The sequence below is a fragment of the Pleurodeles waltl genome, chromosome 12 (assembly GCF_031143425.1).
Source record: "Pleurodeles waltl isolate 20211129_DDA chromosome 12, aPleWal1.hap1.20221129, whole genome shotgun sequence".
Lineage (NCBI taxonomy): Eukaryota > Metazoa > Chordata > Amphibia > Caudata > Salamandridae > Pleurodeles > Pleurodeles waltl.
Genome location: NC_090451.1, coordinates 54,909,146 through 54,921,805, shown reverse-complemented (window position 1 = coordinate 54,921,805; position 12,660 = coordinate 54,909,146). Strand labels below are relative to the sequence as shown.

Sequence of the window (12,660 nt, the reverse complement as noted above, 5' to 3'; positions counted from 1 at the left end):
TGTGGCTGAAATGCAATATGTGCCGAAAAGCATTTTAGAGAATTTTATATTAGTAATACAAGTTGGAAATTGTATACGAGTTTACAACAAGGAATATCTGCTGCATCAGCTCAATCTATAATTCAGTAAATATTAATGGCTGAAAAAAGGCAGTGGTAAACCACTACAATTCAATGTCATTCACTACTAGGCTTCTCTTGAATGAGGAGTAAGCATAGTCTACATAAAACTCCCATGTGTGTCTAGTCTGTCGACATCCATGGGTCTATCGTTTTGCCAAAGCCTGCCCTTCGGTTGTAATATTAGTTTTCGTATCTTATCTGCAGGAAGTGGATTGCTTAAGAAGAAGGTCTTGGAGATCGGAAAAGGAGTGGATAGCCGGCCAAAGAGTGGCCAGGAAGTCACAATACAGCTCACAACACAGCTGGAAGATGGCACATTGGTGGAGGAGCAGCCAAGTCTCACATTCACTTTGGGTGATGGTGATGTCATGCAGGTCAGTACACCGGATTGTGATTGATTTCGCTTGTCATCTTGTAAATGTTTATTGTCACTATTCACACGGTACTTCCTTCATTTTCATTGCCAAAAAGAAAGCTCTTTTTTTTCCCTTTCTTTCTCAGAATGTACCTTCTCCTATCTGTCAAGCTCTTATGTGAAAATTGTGTTTAACGTGCGCATGGTTTCCTAAAGGCACTACCTGATATTTCTTTTATAAACCAAAATTTCCTTCACATAAGTTTATTAAGTCTCTGACTAAAGAAAACAGAAGGGTTCTCCATTTGGGATTTGTCATATACCCACGTGTCCAGCACAGGTTACGGAGTTCTGTATTTAGCACTAATTACAAACCTTTAGGCTAAATGCAGAAACTATGCCTTGTCCAGCAAGGGCTTCAGATTTGCATAAAAGGCTATATGAAAGGTATTTCCTTTTGACAGACTGTTTCTGAGGCAGCCTCCTTTAGAGTGCATTTAATCCATGAGCCCTGGCCAAAGACCTGGTAGGGGATGCATGAATATGGTTCTGCCTGTTGCCTCTTCATTCTGTTCGCCTTGGAAGAGTCTTGGTTTCTTTGTCCATCCTTACACATTTCGTTGTCACACTCTTATAGAAGCAACGGCCCCTTCAACATCACAAAGACTTGATTTATCACGTGAAATCGCAGATGTATCCAAATGATCTTGCATCTGTATGGGCACTACCTCCTAGAGTGTCCAGGCCTTCATGTCTCACCAGGAGTATTCGGACCTCAGCAAGAATGTCTGCACCTCGCCAGAACTGTCCATTAACCAGCACTGCATTCCCATGGAGCAGCTAGATGTCTCCTTCCCATGTATATCTGAGTGGGCATGAAGAGGGATGTAGGAGATGGGATATTTGGGCAGAGTTTTTGTTATATGTTCCTAGTAAAATAATAGGACTGTGTAGTAGGAAGGCAGAAATTCAGACTGTGGGGATTGAGTCCATCCATACCATTAGAAACTGCCCGCCCAGTTCCTGGCTTGTTTACAGTGCCTCACCCAAACTCATAACCTGACCGAGGTGGAAAGTGATTATGACAACTTGAACATGACACTGATCTACAAGGGAATCCTGGAAATAGATCTTACTCTTTTGTTGTCTTAATCATGCATGCCCAGGGAAAACACATGAGAAATACAAGATACATTTTCAATACATTTATTAAAACAATTGTAGTTTTAGAGGGAATGAGCTGTGTTAATTAGGCACATGAAATAAAGCAATGTTGTCAGCATTACGAACGTGGTGAAGAGAATTAACAGTCCATCCATGGCAAATGATTCCTTTAGCTTCCTACTGGTCATTAACCCTATACTGAGAGCATAGTGAGAGTACCGTCTGCCATAGCCCGATCTAAGAGGATAGCCTTAGCCACTATACCTGAAGAACTGAATTAGGATTCGGCCTGTAGTGTAGATGGCAATCTTTTCTGTAAACTTGATTATTGGCACCAGCAGTAGAGCTGCATGTCGACCACAGCATTTGTCCCGAGACTGTTGCGAACAGAGTGCATAGTTTATATAGTCCAAGCCACACTGTGTTAGTGTCATGAGATTATTTTAGTGAGCTCTTTATGGGCATGTTATTTTAGCCATAGGCCTGCCCTTTAGCCTAATAATTTATTTTATTCATTTTAATTTCTGAGGAGAAGCTTCATTCTGCAGTGGTGTTTTATTTCTTTTATCTCATACACTTTTAGCCTGGAAACTGTTTTCATTCTTCTTAGTAGGCCATTTGCGTTCTGTACGCTGCTCAAGGCTATACTTGATATTGTTGTCAGTACAAAGTAGGAACACCACAATGTTTAGCACTTCACAGCAAACATACGTGTTCTTACGATAGGGCGGTTTTCTCAGAACACCAGTTGTTTTATTTTAAAACATCCCTCTTCCCCCTATACGTAAGAGGGAGAGTTCCAGCCAGAAAACTGCCACTGCATGCTGTCGCTTCACTGCAGCCTTCTGCTGAGACTTGACGTCTTTTCCGACTACCCAGGAGAGGACTCTCAGTAGACCAACAGCCCTCTTCACCACTACCATATTGAGGTATGGGGCTGGTGCCTTTCTAGGAACCCTGAAGGGCAGATTAGGGCTAACACTGCTGTGCTCTTGTAGTACCTTAGTGGTGTAAGTAGGAATTCCAACCCATAGCATTCTGACACTATGGTGGGACTTTTCTTATGTTTCACTACTTGTCACAGCATCGCTATTATTATGTTTTATCATCATAATTATTGCAGTACATGCTATTTTATCTAGATGGCAGCTTAGTCAATAAAATGTGTTGAACCAATTCTTGCTTCTGTTTGTCTTTTGCATGTGTGAGACGAGTATAACCGAGAGAAAAGGATGAGATCTGTTACACCACGATTTCCCTGAGCAATCAGAATCTCATACGTACAGCTGCCACAAATCACCACCACGTTTAGGTGCTGGTGAGGTACTGCTACCTAGCCGGAAGATTTAGGCCAACAGTTTTCACACGGCGTGGAATTGGAATCGGTTCCCCACAACCTGGTGGTGGTGCTGCCGCCCGAATCCAGCCGTCTCATTGGTACAATGGGAGCCAACACAACATTAGAGGCAAGCTCTCATGCAATGATGTGGCTAGATGTTAGAAGCGATCTCCAGACGGGCAACGGAAGCCCTAGGATATCCTGTACTGTGTTCCTAGCCATACAGATTACAGTGGCGAAAAAGGCTAAGTAAAACAAGCAATTCATAAAATGTATTCTTAGAGTAATATTGTGCAAGCCTAAGTGTGTAAAATGTTACTACTAAAAGCGATGCTAGCTAAAATGTGTAAAATGAAGCTAAAACGGAGAACCAACTAGGTCCAAAAGTGGCTGACTACATTTTGACTCTAATAATTATTACTTTGTCACTGCTGATGAATGTTCTTGTTTTATCCCCTACAGGCCCTTGATCTCAGCGTGCAACTTATGCAGTTGGATGAAAAATCCTTAATTGTGTCTGATGCAAAATATGCATATGGGAAACACGGAAGGTAATGATAGTTTTACATTACATACATTTGTGTTTCAGTTGTAAAAGTGTGTCACTTTCGTTTTAGAAAACGAGCAAGCCAAAGAGCAACCAATGGTTTGGTCTCCTTTATACAAGCAGTCAGTTGTATAAGTCAAATGGAATAATAGCTCAGCAAATATTATTTCTTAGCCTCGTCATTCCTATAGGAAGTTAAAGTGTTTTTTTTTTTTTTAATATAGTTCTTTATTTTTCCAATGTGTTTGACTGTGTTTTTTAAATATATTGGAGATGACCACTGCAGGCCCCAAGCCATGTACCTTCTTGGTCGACTCGCTCCTGTTTACACACGTTAAAGTCTGGATTAGTGCTGTGTCGCGTGAGTGCTCAAACACGGAGGAAAATGTTTTTAGTTATTTTTCCAACCTTTGTAAAATGCATTTTCACTGAGGTGAAGAAAATGATTGAGATAGGTTTGTCCTCCATTTTTATTGGGTTTGTCCGATATTACACACAAGCAACACACTTGCTTTTTCTTTATGCATTTTTGGTTTAACATAACTGGCACATCTGTAGAGTGTGCCTTCACCACTGAGCTCTCTCGCTCTCTGCAGATATAAGATGTTTTTGTTGTCATACTCAGTAGTTCTCATTTTTTCGTCTTTGGAGGGATAAAAGGCTGAGTGGGCATACCAAGATTTAAACCTGGGACCATGAGATCAAACACAGATTAACAGAGTGAATGCATTAGTCACTGTGACACAAGATCAGTTTCTCCATCGTTTCCTGGTTATCTTAAGTTGCCTACTTCTAATGGACCTTCATTGCACTCTTTTTCTTTTTTACTATCATTCATATGCCTTCTTTCTTTTCTGCTCTTCTCCTGCTTCCACACTTGCTTTGTGTACTCTAGTTCTGTGAACCCTTTTCAGTGCAATGCAAAGAAAAATAAATGATTAAAACATCTGTTTTTGTGGACAATAGAAACCCTATTCTCTGTGTTCATTAATCTGGAGACCTTCATCAAGGTGTTTCACTTCAGAACAAGGCAAAAGCAGTAAGGTATGACGGTGTTCAGTGAGGAATGCTTTGGACAAGGTCGTAAAGTAAAAATGTGTTGCTGTAAATGTATATTGGTCTTTAAATATGACGATCCCAGTCTTTTAATAAGAATTCTAGAATGCCTTTGAGACATATCTGCTTTTGCCTGACCATGAAGCTTTTAAGGTGGTGCTGCTTCAGAGGAGTGATATATTTATTTATTTGTGGTGTTTTTAATGGTCCTTCCCGTATCACCTTGCGGGCGCTTCAGTGTATTTTGATACACATAATCATACGTACATGTGGTGGAAGTTTCAAGTATTGGTATATGGTGTTATATAATGAGATCAATGTGTTGAAGGTTTTCTTTTCAATGGAATAAGGAATTATTGATGGAAAACATGATCCTCAATAGAAAATATTAAAGAAACATAGGAACATTCTTGCTACATGTAGAAATCCTTCAAGCACGACCATGTGAGAATTATTCCGCTTATTTCTTCTTGTTATGGTCCAAGTGGGCCCTGTTAAGACATGTGGACGCATTATGCTTTGTTCAGCTGTTCTTCGATTGTACCTTCCTAACCGTATCTATTTTTTGTGTGTGTTTGAACAGTAGCCCACTCATTCCTCCAGACGCAACTCTGCACCTTGAAGTCAAGTTATTGGATGTAAAGGATGGCCCTGATCTGGAGACTCTGGTTGGAAAAGACAAGATCGAATTGGCCAATCGGAAACGAGAGCGTGGAAACTTCTACTACCAGCAAGGAGATTATGTTCTTGCAATCAACTCGTACGATATTGCTCTACGGATTATTCGGTCCAGCTCGAAAGGTCAGCAAAGCTCATTAAGGTTAATTTACATAAATTGATGTAATCAATGCGTGGTGACTGCTGCCCAACTCTTGGTGACCAGCAGATTCATTTCAAAGCTCCCAAACGTGTGCTCCATTGATATTGTTCTCAAAAGAGACAAGACAAACCAGTGGCTTGTAATCATTTGTCCTTGCATCCTCTCACTCTGTTGAAACTGACTTCAGCTGACCTAAACAGTTGAGTGTGGATCCAATGTCTGAGGAAGAGTTTGATTTGATGTGGGTATTGACTCTACTATTCTTGTTCTCATTTAAAATAATTTCTGACATTGTTTCGAAGAGAATGAGAGACAGTGGTTTTGGCAGTCCACTGCAGATGTTTCGTCCTCAGCTTTTTTCACCTGCAGGAAGTAGCCTCCTCTGCACCTGGTGACCAGTACCATGAAGTATCTCCCGAGAACTAATCTCTGGTCCTATATAATTTATTTGAGTTTGACAATTTTAGGAAGTCCAATGTTTTGAGCCCCAAAAATCAAACGGAAACACTTAGAAAGAGTGGAGGACATGGCATTTCCTGGGGGAGGATTCCCAATTAGAGAAAAGCAGGCTGGATTACAAGTGTATTATTTATTGGTTAGACAAGGACTGGACTGTTGTGGCCAGTTCTACAGCCACTATTAGAAAGCTGTTGAATGACAGGAGGCGATCCAGTGCTGCCAACGTATTGGACATCATGCGCCAGATATGTTATAAGTGCAGGTACATCAACCCATGTCATCTGGACCAGAGAGCGGCAGACGGAGAAAGGGTTCTGTTGGCTGGTCGTTTAAATATAACTATTTATAACTGGGATAAGCGTGGGTAGTTCTGTTGTTTGCTACAGAGCGCTGTTAAAAATGTGAAGGAAGACTTGATTTGGGATGATGTTGTAAGATCTGTTCATACTGCTTTTGATGTGGCCTTAGTTTTGGGCCTGACCAGGAAATACGTAGGGGTATGGGACATATAGACAAGGGTAAACGCCTGTGTCGGTCTGGTGCTACGATTGTAGGTTCCTGAGCTGCGGCAGAGATTAATGTAGAGTGAGTGCAGTGCATTGTACCGTCTGTGAGGGAGAGCTGGCGTAGCACGGAGACCGCTGGCCATAAGTGATGGGCTTTCAGAGTCTTGAGCTGCTAAGTGAAAATGATGTTAGATTGGGTAAGTGGCAGAGAGACACTGTGGGGAGGAACAGTGCAAGCCACAGACCCCTGCTTACTGGATGCTGTGAGTTCAGAGACTGTGGCTGCTTGGGGAGAACGATGTTCCGTTGTGTTACACTGGTTGACGAAGTGAGAGCTGTAGTGTGTCCATGGGAGTTGGTGGGGGGGGATTGGATTACAGGCATGACTGTAGGAGGGACACAGGAACATTTCAATATGTGAATAGGTAACATTGAGCAAGTGAGTCATTGAATGAGTGCAAATACCTACAGAAAAGTAGATCTTCCATCATTGTTAAAAACAGACCTTTTGGACCTTTTGGAGCAGCACCAAAGCACTGGTGTGTAGGGCCTTAGGGTAGAGTCTGAGCAACTCCAGATACCGACGCCTCCTGTACTGCACAATCCTATTCTTCAGATGATCAATTCATGATTTTCTGATGGATAAAATGTAATAAATCCATGATTTTCTGAGAGATATTTTAAAAAATATATATATTTTATTAACCTTCTGTTGCTTTACAACGGCATGTTTGCTCGAGTTGTTAACTTGCATTTGTTGTATGTGAAAATTAAACAGTCTGCATTTGTGGCACACATTATACATGTTTCGTTGCTTATTACTTTGGTATTGTTAACATTTTCTATGCATTCGTTAATATTGGTGTTGATATACACTACCCTATGACAAACCGTGCTATTCACTTCGCAATCCTATTCTATCAATTTAATTCACGTATGTGATCAGTCAACTTAAACCCGTTCTACGCTGTACTTTGTATGGGAGAATGAGAGCGAAGCAAAATAGGAAAAAGGGAAAAAAAAAAAAAAAAGGGAGAGAAAAACAACAAAAAAAGGGGGGGAAGGGGAAAGTAAACGAAACAGGAGAACAACTTTACGGCGTTATGTGGGTGGGATTTGTAGCCAGCGGAGTTTGAGGAATTAAAGCATGTCAGCATGTAAGGGGAGGCCAGGCGCGCCAACGTGCGAGGAGGACAATAGGCTGTCTGCTTCACCCCGTATCTAAAAGTGATATAGTATTTAGTGGCTCGTTGGGTCCCATCCCCCAGGTCAATCCACTAAGGTGTGCTAAGAATCTCCCACCACTCCTATTGGGGCTGCTGCTCTCTTGAGTAGTCCATCCCAGTTCGCCACTAAGTCTTCCCAGGCCGGGGCAATAGGAAGCTGTCGGATGCCCCTGGCCTCTTCAGCCTTCAGGACCTGTAGTTCAGCCCTGGACCATTTCGTAACATCCTTTTTCCACTCAGCCAGTGAGGGGTGGTCTGAGGATTTCCAGCCCTTTGAGATCAGTCTTTTGTAAAGGGCCAGGGTTAGGTCCAGGAAACGCCCTCTCACTTTCCCGTTTAGTGCTGCCGGCCTGAGACCCAGTAAGCACAGTTCCGGGGTAGGGAGTAACTCTCTACCGAGTAGTTGGGACAGAATAGACAATATCTCCATCCAACCAACCTGAAGTACTGGGCACCCCCACACCATGTGGTCAAAGTCTGCCTCGCCCCCCCCGACATCTCGGGCACATCCTGGGGGGCCCCCCAAATATACGGAATAGTCGGTGCGGTGTTAGGTACGTTCTGTGCAGGTAATTATATTGGATGTATTTTAACCGCGCATTCCGCGTGATCGTCCGGGGGTAGGCCAGTGTTTTGTTCCATTCTGAGTCAGACAAGTCCCGCCCAATCGTGCCTCCCCATCGCTCCCTCAATGATTGCAAGGGATCTAATATGGATTGTAACTGGGCTCGGTAAATTTTAGTTATCAAGTGGGGCTCCTCCCCTGATGTTAGTAGGAGGTGCAACACTCCGTGCGGAGTGGGCTCAGCATTTATCGTGCACCAGTGGTCCTTCAGTGCGTGCACTAACTTCCCGAAGAGCAGAAACTGACCCCAGGGAACACCCACACCCGTTAGATCAGCGAAGCCCCTCAGTACTCCCCCCCCTCGAATAGTCCACCCACTGTCTCAATCCCAGCACTCGTCCAGGGACCGAGACCCAGGCCTCTCGGTCCTTTCCCCCCAGACTCCATAATCAGCGCCGAAAGCGGTAAGGCCGGCGAGTATGGTGGGCCCACTCCTACCCTCTTTGCGCATCTCTTCCAGCATGCCATTGCGACTTTTAACATTGTTGTTTCCAGGCAGGACTATTTTCTTGCCTGTCATGTGTGTCGCAATCCATGACGTATCCATTACCCCCTGGGTAGTCCACAGGTCCAGGTGTCCTTTGCCCGCCAGCCAGCCGGACACCCACTGCAGTTGGGATGCCAGGTAATAAGCCTCAAAGTCGGGAGCACCCAGTCCTCCCATGTGGGTCGGCCTACAAGTGGTCGTGAGTGCAGTGCGTCTACGTCCATTGTCCCAAATCAGCTCTCTGAGCAATACATTCAGGTCACGAAACCATGCCGGGGGGGGATCAACAATGGTAAATTGACAAAGTAGTAGAGGAGTCTGGGAAGCATGATCATTTTAGATAGTGCCACTCTGGCCATTATTGATAACTTCAGGGAGCGCCAAAACCCCACGAGGACCTCAAGGATCGAATCGCTTTGCCAAGGTTACCCTCACTGAGATCTCCCAACTCATGAAATATTTGGATACCCAAGTACCTGAAGGACCGTGGGGCCCAGTTCACGTCTGTCGGGCATGTTGATGGGCGCTCGCAACCTGCTGTTAAAGGGAACACGTACGTTTTGCCACGGTTTAGGCGCAGTCCCGAAACTTCCCCGAAGTCCTCCAATGTCCCAAGTGCCCAAGGGATACCACTGGGGCCGTCCCTAAGATAAATTAGTATGTCGTCAGGATAAAGGGAGACAATGTGTTCAGTTGGCCCCCACTCGACCCGCCTGTCCACCTCCCGCAACCGAGTCGCCAAGGGCTCAATTGCCAGGGCAAACAGCAGCGGGGAAAGGGGGCACCCCTGTCTAGTGCCACGGAACATCGGATATGCTCTGGAGATTGTTCTACGCGTCCTCACCCTTGCTAGCGGGGACGAGTACAACAGGTCCACCCATCCAACCCAGTTTTCTCCCAGACCCATTTTTAACATCACCGACCTCAGGTAGTCCCACCGAATCGAGTCAAATGCCTTCTCGAAATCCACCGCCAACAGGGTCCCCGCCGGCGGCTTCAGTTCTTCGGGCATGTGTAAGATAGAGAAGAATCGCCTAAGGTTTAGAGAGGTGCTGCGACCGGGAATAAAGCCATTTTGGTCAGCATGTATCAGTGTGGACATGTGGGGAAGCAGTCGGCCGGCTAAGATCCTGCTGAAGATCTTGAAGTCACTATTTAGCATGGATAGCGGGCGGAAGTTGGACACCGAAGCTTCCCTGTTGTTTGTCTTGGGGAGTGGGACTACCAGCGCCTCACGCAGTGTACATGGCAGCTCCCCCTTTTGTATTGCCTCCGCATACATCTCCGCCAAGCAGGGAGTCAGTAAGGATTTATATTTCTTGTAAAAATCCATAGGAAGGCCGTCTGTACCAGGGGTCTTCCCAGGGGCCAGCTGCGCTATGGCATCATTTATCTCTTCCATGGACACTGGCCCTCCTAGTTTGTCCCTATCCTCGAGATCCAGCACCGGTAGGGGGATCTGTAACAGGTAGTTGTCGAATGTCACCGCCTCCAGGTCGTTAGGTCTTCTATACAGGTGTGGGTAATAATCCCTGAATGCGTCGATAATGGGGCCTGGGCATAGCCTGCGGTTTCCCCCTCTATCCAGCACACTTGTGATGGGTTCACTAGCTCCGTTTGAGCGCACCAACCATGCCAACAGTTTACCCGACCTCCCCTCCTCTGATTGTATGGATGCTAGGTATTTTTGCATGTTATGACATCTTAGCCTTTCTTCAGCCTGTGAGTGTTCTCTGCGTGCTTGATTATATTTTTCATCCCCCTGCGCTGCCGGGCCCTGCCTTAGTTCCCCCTCGTGTATGACCTCCTCCAGGGCGGTTAGCTCCCTCTCTAGTGTGCGCCTCACTCCCGCCGACTGCCCAAGACAGAAACCCCTCGTCACCACTTTGAGTGTCTCCCACTCCATGGCCCTGGAGGGAGTGGATCCCCTGTTAGTTTCAATGTGTTCTGTTAGGTGGTTGCGCAGTGCCTCTCTATATGCCTGGTCCTCGAGTGACCCGGGGGCCAGTCTCCATGACGGGATGGGCGGTCTGTCCCGTGATACCCTCATTGTTAGTAGTAGAGGGTTATGATCCGATATTGTGCGAGCAAGGTATTTGGATTGGGTCATATCGCGGGCCAGTCCTGGAGTGCAGACCACCCTATCAATTCTGGTGTGCACTTGGTGGAGGCCCGAGTAAAATGAGTAGTCCCTGGCGGTCGGGTGCTGCACCCGCCAGATGTCCACTAACCCCCAAGTACTCAACCACTCAGTTAGATTTTGTGCTATTTTAATTGATGTTGCCCCTTGGAGCAGTGGAATAGACCTGTCCATGGTTATATCTAGTACTGCGTTGAAGTCCCCTCCTATTAATACTTCCCCTGTGCTCTGGCGGGTGAGGTGTCTTGATAAGCCCGTCATGAATGGGATCTGATCTTGGTTGGGGGCATAAATGCAACTCCGAACTAACGGTGTCCCATGTAGTTTCCCTTCCAGTATCACAAACCTTCCCTCTTTGTCAATGCTAGAGGACTCGACTGTCAGTGGGACCCCCGCTCTAATCCAGATCAGTGCGCCTCTTGCGTAAGCTGAATACTCCGTGGCAAACACCTGCCCCCTCCACCTCTGTCTTAGTTTCTCTCCCTCACCCAGTGCCAAGTGGGTCTCCTGCAACATTGCTATCTGCACCCCCCTTCTCTTTAGGAATGATAAAATTCTTTGTCCTTTGGCCGGAGTGCCCATCCCCCTGACATTCCAGGTTATAAGATTGTAGTCTGCCATCCCGTGCTTTGGGCCTGCTCGTGGCAGGTCTGGCGCGCCCGTGATTTCAATAGCCCCCCCCCCGCATGCCCACTCCTCCACCGTAGTCAGATTTCTCCACCCATTTAGCCGATTTAACTTGTAACTGTAAACCCCAACTCCCCAACCACCAGGGCGCCTCCGGAACTGTAGGTTGCCCAATAAACTGTGCTATAATGCAACTTTTTCAAACACATAACTGCAGTACTCGCCAGCCAAGTCGGACAGGCAAGAGTCGAGTCAGGGGGGGAGCCAGGTCCGGAGGGGCCACTCGCTCAAACAGTGTGCTATGTCTCTGGGCGCCGCTACACGTCCGGGCTATACCAGCTCATCGGCTGTCTGCGGGGTCACACTCGGCGCTCGTGACAGGCCCCCGAGTCTTCGGCAGAGGACACCATTGTATCGTCAGACTCTTCTTCGGACCCTCCTCGGGGGGAGGGCACCTCACCACCTACCCGGGCCGCCGCTTCTAGGGCCGCCCTCCTGTCCGTTTCTCTCTGCGTTTGCGTTGGTGCCGACCGAGGGCGGTCACTGGATCCCCTCCCCTTGGGGGCCCGACGGGCTCTTCTCGCTCCAGGGTTTTCGCTTGCAGGTCGCACAGTTTGGGATCCATGCCTCTCGAGCCATTCCCATGCCTCCTCCGGAGATTGGAAGAATGTGGTCTTCCCCTCCGCCATCACTCTTAGCCTGGCCGGGTATAATAGCGAGTACTGGATCCCTTTGTCTCGCAGGGCTCTTTTGACCACTAGGAATGAGGTTCGCCTGTTCTGGACCTCCAGCGTGAAGTCCGGGAACAGTGTAACTTTCCCGTTCCCTACTTTGAACGGGCCCGTCTCTGGCTTTCTGTAGTAGGATGTCCCTGTCTCTGTAATGCAGAAGTTTAGCGATTACAGCGCGAGGGGGTCTGCCAGGGGCTAGAGGTCTTGATGGTACGCAATGGGCACGTTCCAGGGTGTAGAAGGGGGTCAGGCATCCTGGCGCAACCACTTCGCTCAACCATTTCTCCAGAAAACCCACCAAGTTTGACCCTTCAGTCCCTTCGGGGAGGCCTACCCCGCGCACATTGTTCCTCCTGTTTCTTCCCTCCGCGTCTTCGGCACATTGTTCGAGTCTTGCCACTCTGCCGGTCAGTGAGGTTACCTCTGCCGTTATGTCTTTCTGTCTTGGTACGATGT

At 46.6% G+C, this 12,660-nt stretch overlaps 1 protein-coding gene across 1 annotated transcript in view; it reads left to right on the top strand.

Moving 5' to 3' along the window:
* FKBP8 (FKBP prolyl isomerase 8) overlaps positions 1-12,660 on the top strand; it is an 89,117-nt gene that overhangs the window by 18,211 nt on the left and 58,246 nt on the right. Inside the window, exons 3-5 of the mRNA XM_069217900.1 lie at positions 327-496; positions 3,443-3,531; positions 5,167-5,384. Coding sequence (XP_069074001.1) covers positions 327-496; positions 3,443-3,531; positions 5,167-5,384 — 477 coding nt within the window. The remainder of the gene's footprint in view (positions 1-326; positions 497-3,442; positions 3,532-5,166; positions 5,385-12,660) is intronic.